The 21,737-nt window shown below is 40.9% G+C and overlaps 1 protein-coding gene across 2 annotated transcripts in view; it reads right to left on the bottom strand.

The window, feature by feature from the left end:
- The window catches only part of prmt3 (protein arginine methyltransferase 3), a 179,955-nt gene that overhangs the window by 113,977 nt on the left and 44,241 nt on the right, over nucleotides 1-21,737 (bottom strand). For both annotated transcript variants that reach the window (XM_052029301.1, XM_052029300.1), the window contains exons 9-10: nucleotides 20,498-20,619; nucleotides 13,984-14,083 (exon numbers count right to left, since the gene is read on the bottom strand). In XM_052029301.1, coding sequence (XP_051885261.1) covers nucleotides 13,984-14,083; nucleotides 20,498-20,619 — 222 coding nt within the window. The remainder of the gene's footprint in view (nucleotides 1-13,983; nucleotides 14,084-20,497; nucleotides 20,620-21,737) is intronic.

The following is a 21,737-nucleotide window of genomic DNA, read 5'->3' as shown; positions in this document are numbered from 1 at the left end:
TGGAAACCCTAAGTACATCTATAATGTAACTCATCAAGGCTTCTTCAACTGAACCCTACAGAACCACAGCTTCTACTGGAAAACAAAAACAGAAGGTGCATAGGATCATCATCTCCTGGTGAATTCCCTTCAAGTCGTGTCCCCTTCTGACTTGGAAATATAATCGTCCTTCCTTCATCACTGCTGAGTCCCAATCCTGAAACTCTCTACTCAACAGCACTGTGGATATACTTTCGCAAGGATGAAGAGTTATTTTTTGCAGCGCACAGCACATTTAGAATCAGGAATGAACTGCCAGGCAGATTAGTTGAGGCAGATTCAATCAAGGTGCTCAAAAGGAAACTGATAGATACGGAGGTACCCAGGGTTATAAATGACCTGACTTATGGAAATCTGACTTCATGCAAATTCTCCCATATACTTTTAAAGTATTATTCAAGCTAGTAATCATAATGTTTCATGGTATCCATTAATAACTATTTACAGTATATATTCCATTAGTTTAATTATGGGCAGTGTTGGGGCGATTATTCAATGAACTGAAAGAATTATGGCAAGAGTATGTGGAGCAGAATGATATGGGTTACTATAGCAAACTGATGTTGCTGACTTATGGAGAAATCAGCCAATGGACAGTTCTCAGGAATGGAACCCTCAGATGGACTATGACCTCATAATCTACCTTGTTGTGACCTTGCACCCTATTGTCTACCTGCACTGCACTTCCTCTGTAGCTGTGACACTTACTCTGTACTGTCATTATTTTTACCTGTACTATCTCAATGCACTCTGTACTAACTGCATTGTGTAATGAATTAACCTGTACAATCGGTATGCAAGACAAGTTTTTCACTGTACCTCGGTACAAGTGACAATAATAAACCAATACCAACCCAGGGACTGCTTGTACTTGAAAGGAAAAACTTGGTAGGCTGTGAGTAAACGGCAAGGAGAGGGAGCAGCTTTTGCATAGAACCATTATGGACTCAATGGGCTGAATGGCCTCATTCCATGCTATAGTCTTTCTGTGGTTCTGTGGTTCTGTGTTGGACTGCAGTGGTTCCAGAAGACTGCTCACCATCACCACCTTCTCAAGATCAATTAGGAATGGGCAGTGAATGCTGACCTAGTAAGCAACAACCACATTCTGCACATGACTAAAATCTCTGCTGCACTGCAACCACCATTTTGCCCATTCCTGAACCATTACTCCCCCTATCATTTATTTTTCAATTATCTGAATGAATGAAGATACACAAGTTAAATCTGTTTCACTGATATTTTCAAACATCATGTCCATTATCGCATTAACAATAAAATCCCCTCTAAAAAGTGGATCCTTGACTTAACAAAACTGGATGTCAATTTGATCGATGGAGAACTCCTTGACTGAGCATTAGCCTGGAGGTACAAGCTCCTTGATGGAAATGCTAGGCAAGAACTGGCTGGGAAATTTCACATTTTAAGTATCCAAAATTTCTAGACTGCAGTGCAAATGCAGAACCCCTGAATTTTCTAGTCACTTTTTATTGGACTTTTGCTGCATCCACTCTGATAGTGGAATACTCAATGAGTTCAGTGGTGGAACATGAATTTCTCAGCATTTACTCTGGGAAACCTACTGCAGTCACTTTACCCTGAGGTTACTAATGAAGCAAAGACTTTCTTGCCTTCTAAATTGGTACGGGATGTCACAAAGTGCTTTACAGCCAATAAGGAACTTTGAAAATGCAGTCACTATTATAATGTAGGGAAATTATTGCTTTTTGTAGAACCTGGCCAATTTCAAAGGTGAAAAGAGGAGGATGGACACATCTTGATCAAACTCTTGTTATCTTCTATCTCCTTGCACTATATTTCTAAAACATGGTCTTTTCAGATCTTTCCCCAAGACAGATAGCTGCAATTTTTACCTCATCCATTCCCAAGGGAACCAGGTCAAATTAATATATTGTAATTGTGCCAATGAGCATTCAGAATGGCTTGATACAGTTCATGAAATGGTACTAAGTCATACAGACCAAGGCATTTCCAGGTTTCATTTTCTTCAGTATCCTTGGCATGGGATGGATAGATGATTCCCAGTCAACCATGTCATGAAGTACATAAGTGGGTATTGGAAGAAGACAGGTTCAGCCTCGTCTGTAATACACCACAAGTTCAATGGACTGCTTTCAGGTTTCTGATCCCAACCTCACCCACATTCTTGCACAGTGATAACTAGTTGCCAACTAGAAACTTCTAACTAACTTATCCCTCACTAACCTGAGGGAAGCATCAAACTTCAGCATCCCAACTGCTGATGCCCAAAATTATGATATGTAACAGAAGAGAATCAAACCCAGTCTGAGTCTGAGTCCCAGCAGGGCAGTTAGGGAGTTAATATTCACAGAGTGAAATAAATCAGGAATGAAAAAGCTAATAACAGTAATCACTATTACGAATAGACGGATGTAAAATAAAACATCTTTCTAGTTCATCAATGTCCCATAAGGAAAAAAAATCTGCCAAAATATATGAGACTCCAGACCACTAATGTAGTTGACTTTGAATTATCGCTTCAGTTCAGATAGGGGCAGATTATAAATACTGGCATTACCAACAACATTCACATCCTGTGAACGAATGAATAAAAAACTCTCATGCCGCTACGTGTCATATAATAGGACAATGCTGAACTTCATGAATCTTTTCAGCTATGGTTTTATTCTAATGGGACCATCAATGAAATTTTAAGAACAATGTCCCAATAATGTAAAAAGTGCAAAGCAAGGGCAGTTCTCTGTGAAAAATAATCTCAAAGCTTTCAATGTTTCCTGTCATGAACCAGCAACAAAAGAAACACACTGAGCATGATTCAGTGTTAAAAACTATTTTATTAATCACTACTATTGATAATACGTAAAATAAAAGTAAAAATGTTAGTATGTTAGAATTCAAGAATGTTAAACCTCGAACGTTAACCCCAAAACTAAACTCTTCGTGTGTGTGTGTGACAAAGTCCAAAACTCCCAGTTCCTGAATGGTTCTTAAAGTTCAGTTCCGCAAGCCATAAGGTGAAACATGAGCAAGGGCTTCTTCAACAACCACCGTTGTCTGAAGATAAGATGTAGATGTAGAAAAACATAGAGAGAGTACATACGAAATCCAAATGTTCCACGATGGAACCCAAACGACACTTCAGTGTTTACTCGGTAGTGACTTCCTCACCCCGAAAAGCATCCGAACCGTGGTCGTCCACATACAAATACCTGTTTCCTTCTACAGGTCAGCAACAAAGTGAACTCCACCGGATTACTTCCAACTTCCATACATGGATTTCAGTGGCAAACACAGTTATTGTTTCTCATCCATCGATAGAGAAAACAAGCAGGCTGGTGTCTCTCTCCCTTCTCTCTCTCTCTTCTTCTTCTTCTTCTTCAACAATGTCATTACGTCCTTTATCTTCTATTGACGTAAGCACGCCCCACACACACATACACACATACTCTCTATCTTAAAGGGACTTTCACTGAGTCCGTAACACCTCCCACCTAAAAAAAAAATTTTCCCAAGAAAATTTTAATCGCGCATACAGTTAGTAATGTTAATAATTATCATGCTACACAACTACAGACTATCAGATTAGTACAGATACATGTTTCCCATTTAACATCGAGAAAGACAATCAGCAATCACATTATCTTTGCCTTTAATGTGAGTTATCATGAGATCAAACTCTTGCAAAATTAAACTCCAGTTTAACAGCCTTCTGTTCTTGTTTTTGACTCGGCTCAGAAACACCAATGGGTTATGATCTGTATACACAGTCAATGGTTTCTGAGCGGTGCAAACATATACACTGAAATGTTGCAAGGCTAAAACAAGCGACAGTAATTCTTTCTCTATGGTGGAATAATTCTTTTGATGCTCATTAAATTTCTTTGAAAAGTAAGCTACAGGATGGTCAATATCATCAAGGTCACCCTTCTGCAACAACACAGCTCCTGCAGCTTCATCACTGGCATCTACTGCTAATGAAAATGGCTTTTCAAAGTCAGGTGTTCTGAGCACAGGATGGTAGCATAAAATGGCTTTCAGCTTCTCAAATGCTTCTTGACAAGAATCTGTCCAAACAAACTTTACTCCCTTCTTCAGAAGATTAGTTAGGGGAAGAGCAATATCAGCAAAACTTTTACAAAATTTTCGATAATATCCAACCATTCCCAAAAATCTTCTAACAGTCCTCGTACCTGTGGGAATAGGGAACTCAGATATTGCTTGAACTTTTGCCTGAACAGGAGCTTGCTTGCCTTGACCTACAACATAACCAAGATACGTCACAGTGGCATGGCCAAATTCACTTTTAGCCAAGTTAACTGTAAGGTTAGCCTTGGAAAGTCTTTCAAACAACCTTTCTAACGCAGAGATGTGATCTTCCCAAGTATCATTCCCAGTCACTAAGTCGTCAATGTAGGCATCTGTATGTTTTAACCCATGAATCACTGAATTAATCATTCTTTGAAATGTTGCCGGAGCATTTTTCATTCCAAATGGCAAAACATTGTATTCATACAATCCAGAAGGGGTTACAAAGGCTGAAATCTCCCTTCCTCTATCTGTTAATGGAACACACCAGTACCCTTTTAATAGGTCAATCTTTGTAAGAAATTTTGCCTTTCCCACTCTGTCTATGCAATCATCCACTCTAGGAATAGGGTAAGCATCTGACTTTGTTACAGCATTCACTTTCCTGTAATCTGTGCAAAATCTAACAGTTCCATCAGGTTTAGGTACAATAACACAGGGCGAACTCCAATTTGAAGTAGAATGTCTAATAATATCATTTTCCAACATGTATTTTATTTCCTGATCAACAAGTTTACTTTTTTCCACATTCATTCGATATGGGTGTTGTTTGATTGGTTTTGCATCCCCAACATCAACATCATGGGTAATTATCGATGTTCTGTTTGGAACATCTGGGAACAGATTTTTAAATTTTAAAATTAATTCTCTCATCTGTTGTTTTTGTGAAACTTGTAAATGGTCCAACTTCGTTTCAAGGTTCTCCAGGATATTTTGGTTTTTTAGTTTCGATGGAACAATATTTGGTCTAAATTGGCCTTCCTCAACATCAACATCAGGCATTCTAGAAACAACCTTTACACCATCCACCAAGGCCACAACTGAATCCCTCTCATAATAAGGTTTTAGCATGTTTACATGACAGAGTTGTGTTTTCTTGCGTCTATCTGGTGTTTTGATTATATATGTTAGATCAGTCACTCGAGATTCAATAACATAGGGTCCAGAAAAACGAGCTTGCAAGGGATTATTTTGGCTAGGGAAAAATACCAACACCTTTTGCCCCACTGCGAATGTCCTAGGCCGAGCACGTCTATCAAAATATGTCTTCATTCTTATCTGGCTTGTTTTCAGATTCTCTCTCGCTAGCTGGCAGACTCTCTCCAACCGAGTTTTAAATTTTTGGACATAGTCCAACAGACTCAAGTGAACTTCCTCATTAACCCATTGCTCTCTTAACAACTCCAAAGGTCCTCTCACCCTATGTCCAAACACAAGCTCAAACGGACTAAATCCGATTGACTCCTGGATCGATTCTCTAACGGCAAACAAAAGTAAATGGATACCTTCGTCCCAATCCTTGGTGTTTTCAAAGCAATAAGTCTTCAGCATATTTTTGAGAGTAGAATGAAATCTCTCCAGAGCTCCTTGAGATTCTGGGTGATATGCAGATGATACAATCTGCTTTGCTCCCAGCTCATAGACTATTTGTTGAAAAATTTTTGACATAAAATTACTACCTTGATCAGATTGTATTTCTTTTGGCAAACCAAACAAGGTAAAAAATTTTACAAGAGCCTTTGACACCGTCTTGGCCTTAATATTTCTAAGGGGTATTGCCTCTGGAAATCTAGAAGTGGCACACATAATGGTTAACAAATACTGATTTCCAGTCTTAGACTTTGGTAAGGGGCCAACACAGTCCACAATCACCTTCGAAAAGGGCTCATCAAAAGCAGGAATTGGTTTCAAAGGAGCCACAGGGGGTTTTTGATTTGGTTTACCTACCATCTGACATGTGTGGCAGGTTCGACAAAACATCACCACATCTTTTCTCAAACCAGGCCAATAGAATTGTTTCAAGATCTTCCCTACAGTTTTATTCACACCAAAATGACCACCCAAAGGCATACTATGGGCCAGGTTTAAAATCTCATCCCTATAAACTTTTGGAACAACAACCTGATGAATAACTTCCCATTCCTCAGTAACAGGAACATGAGGAGGTCTCCATTCCTCATTAACACTCCATTTTTGACATAGTATCCAGTTGGCACTTTTTCAATCTCCTCGTATGAGAGTGCTTTTTCTTTCAATTCTGTCAACTCAGGGTCCTTTGTCTGTTCCACCATAAAATCCTTCCTTGACAAAGACAAATCTTTAAATTCAGGCTCACTATAAGGATGTTGATCCTCCAGTGAAGACAGAAAAGTCTCAGATAAGGCATCAAAATTTTCTTCCTGTTTCGGACTGTTACAAGGAACCACATCAGACTGCACCGGACTGTCTGTCTTGGCTAATTCTTTAGCTCTAGCTCGAGTCACCGCACATGATGGGTAAACATCTGAATCATCCTCAAACTCATCAATCCTTGGTTTGGTTGTTAACCGTACCACAGGATCACTTTCTCCATTTGCAAGGTCATTTCCCAATAACAAAGAAACTCCTTCCACTGGCAAACTAGGTCTTATCCCTATCTCGACTGGTCCTTCTACGAACTTTGACTTTAAAATCACCCTGTGAAAAGGGACAGACATGGTCTCACCTGTAACGCCTCGTACTAGATTTACTTCACCAGTGTCACTTTCTTCACCAAAATTTAAAACACTGTCCAGCAAGAGAGATTGACTAGCCCCAGTATCTCTAAGAATTTTCACTGGCACCTGGGGTGACTCATCATTCAGTGAAACAAAACCCTCTGATACATACGAACGGAATTCTTTTCTCACCTCCTCCAACTTTTCCGCTTTTCCCTCTTGCAAGGACTGATCTTTAACAGCATCTCCTAAACCTTTTTGATTTTTAATTGCCTGAAAACAAGCATTGGGCCCAGCTTCCTTCTTTTTCTTCAAAAGGGCACAATTAGATATCACGTGGCCAGGTTTCCTACAGTAATAACAAGTACGCTCAACAGGTTTCTCCAGCCCTGGCTTCTTTTCATCTTTTCCTTTTTGATTACCTCCCAATTTAATCTCCGGTTTACCTGGATTGTCTTTGTAACTCTTTTGAAAGGTTTTAGGTTGTCCCCATTTGGATTTATGGGTTAAAGCATAATCATCTGCCAACCTAGCAGTTTCTTGTAAAGTTTCCACTGCCTTTTCATTTAAATATGTTGTTAATTCAGCTGGAACACATCTTTTAAAGTCTTCTCCTCTGCCTCAAACTTTAACCGAATTAGTTCCCGTTCCCGTTCAGCCTCTAACTTCATCCGAGTTATCTCTCGTTCCCGTTCAGCCTCTAACTTCATCTGAGTTATCTTTTGTTCGGCCTCTAATTTCTTTTGTTCGGCCTCTAATTTCTTTTGCTCTCGTTCAGCTTCTAATCTCTTTTCCTCTTGTTCGGCCTCTAATTTCTTTTGTTCTCATTCAGCCTCTATCTTTAACTGGGTTTGCTCTCGTTCAGCCTCTATCTTTGCCAGCTGCACCTGTGCCTCAGAAATTGCTATTTCACTGCCAGGAAACTGTTTTAACACTTCCTTCTCAAACACCTTCTTTTCCACATAATGGCCAGCTATCAGTCTCTGAATATCTGCCTTTCTCATAGACTGCTTTACTTCTGTAAGGTTTAGCCTTGTAGCAATCTTTATCAAATCATCCTTTTTCGCCACCTCCAATCCCTTTTGGGTTGGTGACTCCAAAAATGCCTTAATATCCATTGCTGCTGGTTTCCACACACACAAGCCAATTAAAAAGAATTTATCAGACCTCCCTCAAAAATCTTTGGATTGAACCCCGAACAAATCTTGTCAATCTGGGAAACGATCCCAGACGACACTCGTTAACCTTGGGAACTATCCCGGACGAGCCCCCAATTTTGTCATGAACCAGCAACAAAAGAAACACACTGAGCATGATTCAGTGTTAAAAACTATTTTATTAATCACTACTATTGATAATACGTAAAATAAAAGTAAAAATGTTAGTATGTTAGAATTCAAGAATGTTAAACCTCGAACGTTAACCCCAAAACTAAACTCTTCGTGTGTGTGTGTGACAAAGTCCAAAACTCCCAGTTCCTGAATGGTTCTTAAAGTTCAGTTCCGCAAGCCATAAGGTGAAACATGAGCAAGGGCTTCTTCAACAACCACCGTTGTCTGAAGATAAGATGTAGATGTAGAAAAACATAGAGAGAGTACATACGAAATCCAAATGTTCCACGATGGAACCCAAACGACACTTCAGTGTTTACTCGGTAGTGACTTCCTCACCCCGAAAAGCATCCGAACCGTGGTCGTCCACATACAAATACCTGTTTCCTTCTACAGGTCAGCAACAAAGTGAACTCCACCGGATTACTTCCAACTTCCATACATGGATTTCAGTGGCAAACACAGTTATTGTTTCTCATCCATCGATAGAGAAAACAAGCAGGCTGGTGTCTCTCTCCCTTCTCTCTCTCTCTTCTTCTTCTTCTTCTTCAACAATGTCATTACGTCCTTTATCTTCTATTGACGTAAGCACGCCCCACACACACATACACACATACTCTCTATCTTAAAGGGACTTTCACTGAGTCCGTAACATTCCATACAATATACGCCAAGTCCCGGGATAATCTTTGCTGCCAGATGGATAATCACAACACTCTTCTACGGACAGGTAAAACAGGCAGAAAACACATCCAACAGTTCTAAATTATAGCAGTGGTTTGAATTCAATTAAAATGACTACAAAGAGACCATTCTTCAAGGTGGAAACATATTCATGACATAACAAGGTTCTGACAGAGAACACTACAGTAGGGAAGGTATCTTGTGAATTTCATCATGGAAAGGCCCGACATAATTTCAAACAGAAGCCTGATGTACCTTGCATAGAGACATTTGCTTCTGCTGGGACTTCACCTTGTTTGCCTGACAAGACTCATTTAAGCTCCTTGGCTAAACATCTAATTTTTTTTAAACCACAGCTCCTCAAGACACAGGGATAGTCATTAGGAATTATATGATAGGTCCTTAATAATTAGGAAAGGAGCCAATTTCCAAATTTGGCTGGTCAAAAAATTAATAATACAATCCCATATACCAACTGGCAAACTACCCAACCAAGACAGACATTTAACAGAATTACAATGACCACTGGCCTTCAACATCCACTGGCATCAACAGTCAAAATGGATCAGAAACTTAAACCACTGCCTCCACACAGCAGCAACTCATCAAGTCTCCAGCAACAGCACCTCAAAGCCTCAACCTCTGATACCTCAGGGAACAAGGATAGCAGACACATGGGAACACCATCCAGGAGCTCCCTACCCAATTGTGGGAGCACCTTCACCAGAAGGACTGCAGCAGCTCAAGAAGCCAGCTCATCACCACCTTCTCAAAAGCAATAAGGGATGGAGGATAAAGGCTGGCCCTGCCAGCAGTGCCCAGAAGGCGGCATCCATCATCAAGGATCCTCACCAGCCGGGACATACCCTCTTCACATTACTACCATCGAGGAGGTGGTACAGGAGCCTGAAGACCCACAGTCAACGTTTCAGGAACAGCTTCTTCCCTTTCGCCATCAGATTTCTGAATGGTCCATGAACCCACGAACACTACCTCGTTATTCTTCTTCTGCACAATTTACTTTTTGTAACATAGTATTGTTTATGTCTTTATGTCTTTCACTGTCCTGCTGCCGCAAAACAACAAATTTCACGACGTATGTCAGTGATAATAAACCTGTTTCTGATTCTGAATAAATTAAGATAAAAAGCATTCATTTTATACACAGCAAACTGCCCCACACATTAGTAGGATAACGTCTAGATACTCTGACTGTTAATAACATTGAATGAGGAATACATATTAGACACAATTCTGGTGCAAAGAATCCTTTATATACACCTGAGATGTCTTGACATCATACCTCAATCAAAAGGCAGTAATCCAACACTGCAACACTCCCTCAATACTATGTTGGAACATCAGCCTAGAATGGTGTACTCAAATCTCTGATCTGGGATCTTCAGACTCAAACGCAAAAGGACGAGTAGGGGAAAATGTATCACTCGATTAGATTGGCAAGTTACAGCCCAAAAAGAATGATAAAAGTTCCCCCTTCAGAGATGATGAATAATTCTTCTTTAAAGTGGGGAATTACACAGCATCATTGCAGAAGTGATTAAGGTACTGGAATAGTATCCAGAGGCTTCAACTAATGATCTGGAGACACGAGTTTGAATCCCACCGTGACAGATGGGGAATTTAAATTTAGTTAATTAGATACATCTGGAATGAAAAGTTAGTTTCAGTAATTGTGACCATGAAACTCGCAGATTATCATAAAACTCTTTTGGTTAATAACGTCCTTCAGGAGAGGAAATCTGCTGTCTTAATCAGTCCAGCCTACATCCAGTTCCAGATACGCAAGAATGTGGTTAATTTTTTTTTAACTCACCTCTGAAATGGCCTGGCAAGCTATTCAGAAATGGTGCATTTAGGGGCAGGCCACACTCGTCAGCTTTATCAACCCATGAATAATTTTAAAAAGCAAGTAGGAGACTCTGACAGGTTCCTCATACAATTTGCAAATATATTCCACTGCAGGTGATTTTCATTTACAATAATAAATGATGGTGGTGCTCCATCAAGACTTAAGACCCTCTGACAAATGCAAATAAAGCCAACAGAGTACAGTATCAACACTGTGGGCTGAAGGGCCTGTATTGTGCTGTACTGTTCGATGTTCAACAACACAGCCTTAACTAAGTTGCAGTAACTGCAGTCAAGAACTGTTCTTATTGTGAAAAGTCCATTCCAAAATGAAACATTAAAGGCAAGTTTTAATTTACATAGTAAACACAAATAATTGGATTATATTACGGTAAACTGTTAAAATAAATGTCATATTGAGTTGCTGATTGGTCAACTTCATATATTCTAGCAAAGTATTGCAATTCATAAGAATGAAGTTTAAAAAGTATATGCATACATATGTAGATTTCACTGTCAGCTCAGTCTAGGTAAAATGTTCTGTATTGATCAGGAATGTACAACACACACTCTACCTACGATAGTCGTGCCTTCAGCTACCAAGGTCCCAATCTCTGCAATTCTCAAGCTAAATCTCTCTCCCTCCCCCTCCCCTCCTTTAAGTGATAAAAGCACTGGATAAATGGAAGTGGTGGTTGTTCTGTTGATCACAAGTACCACACTCCCTGCAGAATCTGTTTAATAACGTAACGCTGCTAAACAATTCACCTCTGTTGCAGCAGGAACTCTCAATGTTTCATTTTAATGCACAAACAGTGGGCTGACACAGTTCAGAAAGTAACCCATTAGCTTAACAAACAGTTTTGTGCACCCATTGCTTTTAAATTGAATGGAGAGAAATAATGAATATTAAACAGCCACTTACTATTTATCAGCATTTTCTCATGCCTGGCCTAATTTCTGCAGACACTTCCAAAACTGCATTCTTGTACAGAGACCTTTAAAGGAACTTAACTTTCTGACAGTTCATTGAATTGCAATGATTCAAAGCTAAGGAAAAATATTACAATCAACATAAAAGAAACATTTCAAAAGATTTCCTTCAGAGCAGCAGTGCTATTATAAATCAGAGATATTGCGGCATTAATATACAGATATTGCATTTGTCTCTACTACATTAGATCATCAAAGTCCAACTGCTCCAACATAGTAACCTTAAGACTGCATTACATGCTGATCTGCCCCAAGCTCTCTCCAACCATCCCCACTCCCCTCCCCCAGACCAATACGTATTTCCACACTCACCTCTCCAGCTCAATGCATTTCCCTCGCTACTTCTCCAAACTGAGGTAACTCTAGGAACCATTCTAAATAGACAGATCTTCCCTCTCCAGACCGACATACTGCCTTCTCTGCACATCCATGAAAGCTTCCCAATCTCCAGATCAATATATTCATCCACCACTGGGGACCGTCTTCCACCCCCTTTTTATACCATCAAACCAACCCTTTCCCAATGGAGCTGTTCCCTTCAGCCATCTCCAGATCAATGTATTGTCCACCTCTCTGGATGGATCCCCATCCCTCTCCAAGCCATTTTATCTCCCTTACCTGTTGCTCCAACCTAATGTCTTTGCTTGATACCCACTTCAAGTTCCAACCCATCTGGCCTCTCTGACAGTCAGAATACCGTTGTAAAAATAGAACGTCTTTTTATTCACTGTAGTAGCAACTAACATTTTCACTTCTTTGACATAAGAAAAATTGAGGGCTATGGGCTGGGTAATGTAAGAAAAATGGAGGGTTATGGGCTGTGTAGGAGAGAAGGGTTAGATTGATCATAGAGTAGGTTTATATAGGTCGGTACAACATCGTGGGCCAAAGGGCCCGTACTGTGCTGTACTGTTCTATGTTGAGACAATTGGACATTGGCTCCCCAATTGCTTTGTCACCTCTCAGTCTGGTTGGCTGATTGCTTGGAAACCTCCAGTTAATTTATTTAAGTATACAATGGAAATTTACTTCTATGGCTACAAAAGCAGATCAGGGACCAGCTACCATGAAGTGAGTGACTTATGTCCTGACTCCCCAAAGTCTTCCCACCATTCACAAGACACAGGTCAGGAGTGTGAAGGAATACTCTCCACTTCCGGGCTATGTGTAGCTCTAACAATCCTCAAGAAGGTTCAGCCCATGTCTGGCATCCCATCATGGCCCCTAAACATTCACACCCTCCATCACTGTGCATTGTGGCTAGGGGCTTATCCTCTACAATATCTCTCAAACCTACGGTCCAAACCAAGCCAAGAAGGAAAAGGACAGTAGGGAGGTGGAAGTGCCGTCGCCTGCAGGTTTTCCTCCAAATCACTCATCATCCTGACTTGCATGTTCAGTGTTTTCCCTTCATTGTGGCTGGGCCCAAAGCCTGGAACTACCTACTCAAAAGCTCTGTGGAAGTACTTTTACTGGAAGGACTGCAGAGTTTTGAGGCACAGCTCAACACCCCCTTTTCAAGGGTATTTAGGGATCAAATTCAAAAAAATATCCAAAGTGCTCAATCCTAATCTCAATTGGATCTCTCTTCTCAACGAAATACAACTGCACAATCCACTGCAATTTCTGAGAAAATGTGAGCAGAGCAAGTTGCCTCCAGGGAAGAGACTACATAGATTATCATGCTGTCACCAATCTGTACAAGGCAAATGTAAAAATCTATATTAAAGGATTAAGTCAAATAAACCCAGATTACTGAAACCAATGGCTTCATAGAAAATTGTACCAGTGCATCATAATGCTGGCATTACAGAGCTGATTTACTACCCCAATACATATGGAGAGTTTCCAGTATTGAATGGCATCAAACCAACCACTTCCCGATTGATCTGTTCCCTTCAGCCATCTCTAGATGGATCCCCATCCCTCTCCAAGCCATTTTGCTTCCCTTACCTGAGAAAGAAAAAACAAAGTGCCATTTACACAGCACCTTTCCTATTCTCAACATGCCTCAAATCATTCTGGTGCCCACTAGTTGTTAATGAAGTGTGGTAACCATGAATTTGCAGGCAAAATGAGCACCCAACTTGTGTAATGCAAGTGTCATAAACAGCAGTGAGTGGAATGTCTAATTAATCTACTCCAAGCAGTGTTGGTTGGGAAATGAACATTTAGCACTTACAGGAAGAACGAAATCAACAGTCAAAACCTGCATAGACCAAAGAGAGACATTCTGTAACTTAAAAACATGAATTCGGAAATAATTAATAGGAGTAACTTACCATCCACTCAGAAACAATAACGTCCACCTTATCAACTGGAAGTTCCACATCTTCAATCCTTCCTTTGATCAGTGTTACAACACCATCCAGTTCATTTTCCCTAGGAGTAGAAACAACAGGATCTTGTAAGGAAAAGCAAACTTCTTATTATATGATCCAGTACAGAATGTTACTCGATATAGGAATCCAGCAATCCAATTACCTGTAACTGACAACTGATTGCACAGTGTTGTTGCCTGTTCTAAGCCATTTTCTCGAGATTGCTTTCAACTGTGGTGGCTTTATCAACTTGCATTTATATAGTGTGCTGAAACCAACAAAAGCTTCACACTACTTTATTCAGCAAAAATCTGACATCAAGTGCAAGGAGCAAAAGTTAGGACCAGCAGCCAAAGTCTTGCTAGAAAAAATAAGCCTAATTTAGCTGAATTGCATTGTGAGTGAGAGGTGGTCTGTAACTTAGGCAAAAGCTTCAGTAAACTTCAGATATGGCCTTTGTATGATCCCGCAGATCGTTCAAATTTCAACTTTGTCCCCACTGACATGAAACCATGGGATAACCAAATAATTTAAAATTACATTTTAACTGGCCATCAGACACTATGCAATCACTCCATTCTACTTCCACTCCAAAACCATTAACTTCTCAAGACTGGGGATTTTATCCATTTTACACTGACTAAACTGCATCCCCGATCCAATTGGATGTCCATGCTCATCCTACTTAATCCAAAACAAAAATTCCAGTTATAGATATTCCTCAGAGATCAAGGAACCAAACTACAGCTAGAGTTTAATGTGTGCTTTACCACATGGAATACAACAGAGAATTAATTTGTACCCACTGAATCTTATCTAATCAACTCTCAAATTCCAAAGCTTCCCTGTTCTGAATCACTGCTCCAGCCTACACTCCATTGCAAACTGTTCAATGTTCAGACCCCATACAAACCGTTCTGCCTTCCAAAATCTACACTTACATTGGACACCAGACCCACAACTGGGACTGCTTAAAGGTGAGCTAACAAGAAAAAAAGAGAAAAAGAAGAATTAATGGCTGAGGAAGCAGACAGACAAACAAAAACAATTTTTAGAAGGTGCAAGAGAAAGTAGAAGACAAAAGAGTAAGAGAGAGAAGGCTTAAAATATGCCTGATAGTGAGAGAAGAGAGGCAGTTGTGGGGAAAGGGGAATTACAATTTGTCTGCAAGTACTCACACACAAAATAAGGAGAGTTAGTGAATTGTTCTGCATGCATTAAAGTGGGGATAAAGAGCAGATTAACTAGCTTTTCCAAACAGTTTGAACCAATCCATACGTAACCTTGGGCATATGGTATGCACAGGGCAACTCACTGAAAATTTATGGTGTAATTTCCATAGGAAATAATAACTCTATAAATGAAAGACATTTTTCTTCAACCTGACAGTACACGTAGATCTCTCTGCCTGAGCAGAGGCTAATAAAAAAAATTAGCAGGTCACCCTCAAACATTCCACCATCCCAGGTTTAGAGATGAATATTAAGATCAGCCTTCTTTGTAATTTCCATTTACTTATTGTTTGGGAGCTAAGGAATTGCATTTAACGCCTTTATATTAATGTATCTAGTTAAAATTCCCAAGGTCCTTCACACCCCAAAGAGAAAGCAATCAGTGAGGTCCCACGCATTAATTTGTTTTATTGAATTGGTTTGAAGCTATAATTTTATCAGTGATATTAAAAATTCTTTTCAGATTATCTGCCTTTATATTGTTTGTATCAACATAATAAAAGTGGTTGTAAAAAAAAAAGGCACAATTGGGAACTAATCATCTCTTTCTTTGTAGGTGGTCCCACATGCTCAAAGATGACTTGCTTCCACCCTGGTTTTGTAGGTTCTGAGGTGGATGATGACATCCAGGTGGGACCTGCAGGCTCCATCATGGATGGGGCAGGCAGGTGGGGCAGTCTGTGAGGTGGTATGTTCCTTCCACCACTTACGCTGGGCTTCTGTATGCTCCTGACACATGGACTCACAGTTCTCAGTGCTGTCCTGAATGCAGCTCCACTTTGAATGATCACGGGCCAGGGATTCCCAGGAGTCAGTGGGGAGATTGCATTTTCAAGGAGACTTTGAGCATATCTTTGAACCTTTTGCTCTGTCAGCCTTATAATCTCCATCTGAGACAGGGTTTGAATAGTGTGTCTATTTTGGGAGTCTGATGTTGGGCAACCTGGCCAGCCCAAGGGAGCTGAATCAGTGTAATTCGGGCCATAATGTTGGGGATGTTGACCTGGAAGAGGACACTGATGCCTTATTCATCGTACACTTTGTTCTAACTCATGTGCAGCATGTCCCTCTAGAATACAAGGGCCTGGATTTTGCATGGAATGATGGGGACACTTTCATTGACCTGCAAAAACCAGCAGCAACCTTGGGTTTTCTGTGCATGCTGAGTCTACCTCTAGGTTGCAGGCTTCACACCACTCCTGGACACCTCATGAGATCAGCATGGGGATGGGAACTTGGACACTTGACTAAATCTCCCAGCACTCACATGACAAATTGGTCAGAGACCTCAGGGCCAGGTACCAGGAGATGTAAAAGATATTTCCTTGTTGATCTCAACAGAAGAGAATAGCTGAGAGTCCCAGATAAGAAATCTGTAATTTAAGAAAAGGCTGAAGTGTTCACAACCATGTTTAGCCAGAAGAGCCCAGAAGATCATCCAACTTGGCTTGAGATTACCACGGTCACATAAGCAAGAATCCATCCAATGTGAACAAGAAATGGTTAGGAGTGCTGGATACAAGTTCTCTGAGACAAGTCAACATCTCAGCTGTAGTACTGATGTAGAAGACAATGGGAAGGGGGCTCTGGTGAACAAAGGGTTACTCTTTCTCTCTCCCATCTTCTCCTCCCCCCCCACTGGTAACCTTTGAACCTGCTTGTGAAGCTTAGCAACAACTTATCAACTAAGCTGAGCTTCAAGGCCACAAGGAGGGGTGTTTGTGACTATCTGTAAAAGATAATGTTAACCTGTCTGGGACCAATGGCAGCGTGATCTGGTCAAGCATACCCAAATATGAGTATCCCAGTGCAGTAGGTGGACACCTACCGAAGAACAATGTATTTAAGTTTGTTAGCACCTTGCATTCCTTGAGTCCGGCCACGTGCAGGGAAGAGCAGCACTGCTGTTTGCTCTTCCATGTACCCCCCTCCTCCCTCTAGCATCAAACAATAAAGAACTTTTTGAACACTCCTTGGTTCTGCTGTTGTCTGATTTATTACAGAGAGTGGGTCAACTTCTACACTGAAAACCTGCAATCCACAACTATTGGTATCTCTAACCAAGCTTTTCCAGTACAGTTACAGTGCAGGCATATAGCCGACAATGTAGTAAACTGCCCAAGTGATGGAAAGTATCATCAACAGTGCTATCAAGGGGCACTAAGCAATAACCTATTTACCGATGCCCAGTTTGGGTCACACCAAGGGACCCAGCTACCTGTTCTTCCACTTTCGGAGATCTATGGACTTGTACCTCAACGTCCCTCTGTTCAACAACACTCTTGAGAGCCCTACCATTTACTGTGCATATCCTATCCTTATCTGTCCTTCCAAAATGCATCATTTTGCACTTGTCAGGATTAAATTCCAACTGCCATTGCTCTGACTAACTTGCCAGCTGATCGATATCATTCTGTAGTCTAAGACAATCCTCCTGTTGTCAACATCACTAATTTTTGTGTCATCTGCAAACTTACAAATTATACCTCTTACATTGACATCCAAGTCATTAATGTACATCACAAACATCAAGGGTCTCAGCACAATCCCTGTCACAAGTTTCCAGTTAGAGAAGCATCCCTGCACCACTACCCTCTGCCTTCTATTAACATGCCAATTTTTCATGCAAGTGCACAGGCTTCAGAGGGATACAGATAGGTTACATGAATGGGCAAGGACATGGCTGATGGAATGCAATGCGAAAAAGTGCGAGGTCATCCCCTTTGCCAGAAAAAAATGAAATTGCAGAGTACTTTTGAAATAGTGAGAGGTGAATGCTGTTGGTGTTCAGAGACCTGGGTGTCTTTGACATGAACTACTGTGAGTTAACATGCAGGTACAACAAGCAATTCTGAAGACAAACCATATGATTTGAAGATGAGGTGCAATTACAAAGAGTCCTGGTAAAAGTACACCTGGACTTTAGTATACAAGTCTTGGCGCACTATCCATGGAAGGTTATACTCATGATAGAGGAAGTACAAAAATGTTTCACCAGATTGATTCCCACGACAGAGAAGCAGATTGTCCGATGAGGAAAGATGAAGCAGATTGGGGCTATTCTCTCTCCACAATGTCCAGAAAGAAAGAGCAGGAGAAATAAAGATTAAAAACAACAGAACTTGATAGGTATTCAGAAACCTCTGCTTGAACATGCATGCCAGTGAGTTGTTGAGACTCTGAATGCACTGACTGAAACACTGGAGAATGCAAATTCCATTCTAATCTTGGGGCAGACTCTCCGCTAGCCAAAACCACCAGCTGCCAGCTCATGGGCCTGTTATGACTTCCAGTGCAGATTCAGGCAGAGTCTTCTGCTGGGAGCTCATTTCCTGTTATCAGCATGGGACAGGACAGTGCAGACCCTGTCTCAGTGCTCACAGAATGGCTTTGACCCCGGGCTCACCACCTGTCAAAGCTGTCAGTGTCATTGCATGTTTGCTACCTGTTTAAAAAATAAAATGGAAACTTTAAATGATTAATTATTTCTAATGTTCCAAGACAAACACACACAATAAATTTAATTTTAGAAAACTCTGTTCACCTTTCTCCCCCATTCATTTTAGTTGCACCAGATTTAACTCAATTTGGGATTGGCAGACAGATTGCCAGCCCAAGAGCTGGGAAGTTTATGAAAACTTCTGCTCCCCCATTTAACTCCGTGAAGAGTCCACTGGAGTAGTGTAGGTTTATTCAGCAGTACAGGAGGCAGGGCAGAAGATGCCATCACTGGGTCAAATGCTGGAACCCACGACTTCCACTGAGAAGTGCGCATACGTCCCAGTGTAAGCAATGGCAGCAGGGCAGAAGATCTGTTCCATTTGTAAAGTAAAACTAAAATATGCTTGCAAAGGAAACAAATTTACAAGGATAAGGGGAAAGAGATGGAGTCGGATCAATTAGATAGCCCCTTCAAGGGATCGGCAAGACTCCATCACCTCAGTAGACTCATTCTTTGCTCTTTTAAGATCCTCAGCCACATCTATTTTTGTGCTATGGTATTCTGATTTTTCTCTTCCCCATTCTCTATTTCCATGGACAATGCAGCTGAGGTAAATTGAAAGGTATTATCATTCCCTCACCATGGTGTTTTAAGCCTTAGATTTTCTCCAATTTCTCACGGATTAAAAAAAACTACATCATTGTGCCATGCAAGCCACAAGCACCTTCTGGTGTTGAATACCACAGCAGCATTTGCAGGGGCCTGGGTGGTGTGCATGCCATAAAATAGTGCAATAAAGATCAGGCAAGAATCCAACAAACACAGAGAAGGAACAACTAAGGTACTCCAAGTAGAAAGCCTCGGTGCAAGTCTCTGATAGACAGCTGTCCAGACTGAAACACAAAATAGGCTTGCTGGAGAAACAGACAATGCCAGAACTACTGCAAGAAAAGATGAACCACCTGCAAATAATGAGTGAATGTTTAATGGTGTCCACAATGTAACAGTCCAAGGCTTGAGACATATTACACAGATCAGTCCAAAACCCTTGTAACAAAGCGCAAAACCAGAAATATAACAGTAGAGGAGGAGGCCATTCAACGCATTGAGTCAATAGTGACACTTATGTTGCTGTAGATGTCACTACACACCAACTACCACACCAGTGGCATCTGAAAACAGAAATCAAATACTCCAGTCGATCACACATTTTTCTCCAAAGACCCAACACCAAGTCTGAAAATGTACTAGTCTGCTGTATCCTGCTCATCTTATACTAACCCAGTACCCTTTGAAACTGAAAATCTTTATTCTTAGTCAATGAAACTCAATTAACCAGCGAGCTTATTAATTAAGCAGCCAATCCCTTTGGCAAACACAATGAGGAATGAGCCCACACACCAGCACAGGGTTCTGTGTTGCATCTCTCCCCCAATCCTGTTTACTGTGGGTCTTGGCTCCAAACACTGTAAGTCAATCAGCGAGCAACTTCTTAAATTTAATGATTCTCTGGCCCGCCATGCAGCTTATCCATCTTACTGAATATGCCATTATCATGACAGCTAATGTTACACTGGACAGAATAATTACTCAAGCTGGTAAAATTTATTTCCTGTGCATGATCCTTATCTCTGTCCTTTTCTGTTATCTCATTCTCCCAGCATCCCCAATCAGTCTTCTGCCTGACTTCCAAAGCTAAAAAAGAACCATCTCATTAAAATGGCAATTTTAAGGACAATGGCTGAGACAATGGCAGCTTGTGGAAGCTCAGGAAGAAGCCAGAGTGTTAAATTCAATTTACCTTACAATATCCATGGCCTGGCAAATGATCTCAGACTGGTCAACTCCAATCACGTGCTTGGCCCCAGCTCTGGCTGCAAACATGGACAGGATTCCAGTCCCACATCCAACATCCAAGATTACCTGGAATTTATGTTTAAAAAAAAGATCATGGTTCAAATGAAGAACAAGGAATTAATAATCACAATTAATGGAACAGTATCTACAGCCTAAAATAGTGCACTCAAAAAATAATTGGATTGCATCGCACTTTATCTTTCAGTGCTACTTTTTCAAAAACTGAATTAACATGGGAGTAAATTGTATTGTAATTATTTCCAGGTGAAACTACATCAAATGCTCAGATGGACCAAAGCCTCCAGTTGCAATCCACATTGGGGCATCTGATTTCTCAGCAATAGATACTTTCTTAATGAAACAAGTCCTTGTGCAGATTATGTTAACATAAATTATGTTTAATGCAGGCTGAAATTGCCCCACACAATAACCATTGTGGAAAAGGCTCAGGAGCACCAGAATGGCAAGCTGCATTCTAATTTCATTCACAACTTAAACAGACATTCTGCCATATCCACAGCACATGCTAAAATTACAAGGGAATGCTTTCTGCAGCACTTAGCTGCTGGGCTACTGAATCAATGGCTGCCTCACTGGAAACACTATAGGCAGACACCACTACAGGAGGCCTCAGGAAAGGCATGCAGGCTACTCAGGTTGGGCACATCATGGCAAGAGACACATATCCATCTGCACATAGCCTGTTCCTTGAGAGTCTCAGGAGACACTTTGTACCCACCCCCTTCTGATCCTTCTGATGAGCAATGAATCACATTCAGGTTTCCAAAGTCTCTAAACACAGTGATATATGTATTTCTCCCCACCCTCATGCTGAGATTACTCTCTCTCTCTCTGGAGGTCAAGGTTACAGTGATTCTCAATGTCCTGGCTACAGGATCATTCCAGGCAGCCGCCATAAATTTATGCTCCATTTCCCAATTTGCTGCTCATCACAGACTCTGCATTCACCAGGCAATGATTTCATTCAGTGAGAGGAATTGCTGCAACAACTGCCCCATAAAGCAGAGCAGTCCACGAGCAGCCACTGGGCTTCAGGCACAGAATCTGGAGGTCCCACCTCCAGATTGCCCTGATTCCCTTTTGACAGCCTGATTCAACTCCGCATCTGTCGAGCTCAGTGGTAAAACAAGAGGTCAGATGCTGTCCTAGAAACTCCCAAGCTG

Source organism: Pristis pectinata, chromosome 14 (assembly GCF_009764475.1).
Source record: "Pristis pectinata isolate sPriPec2 chromosome 14, sPriPec2.1.pri, whole genome shotgun sequence".
In the NCBI taxonomy this organism is placed as follows: domain Eukaryota; kingdom Metazoa; phylum Chordata; class Chondrichthyes; order Rhinopristiformes; family Pristidae; genus Pristis; species Pristis pectinata.
The sequence above is the reverse complement of the archived record's forward strand: the minus strand, read 5'-3'. Positions and strand labels throughout refer to the sequence as shown.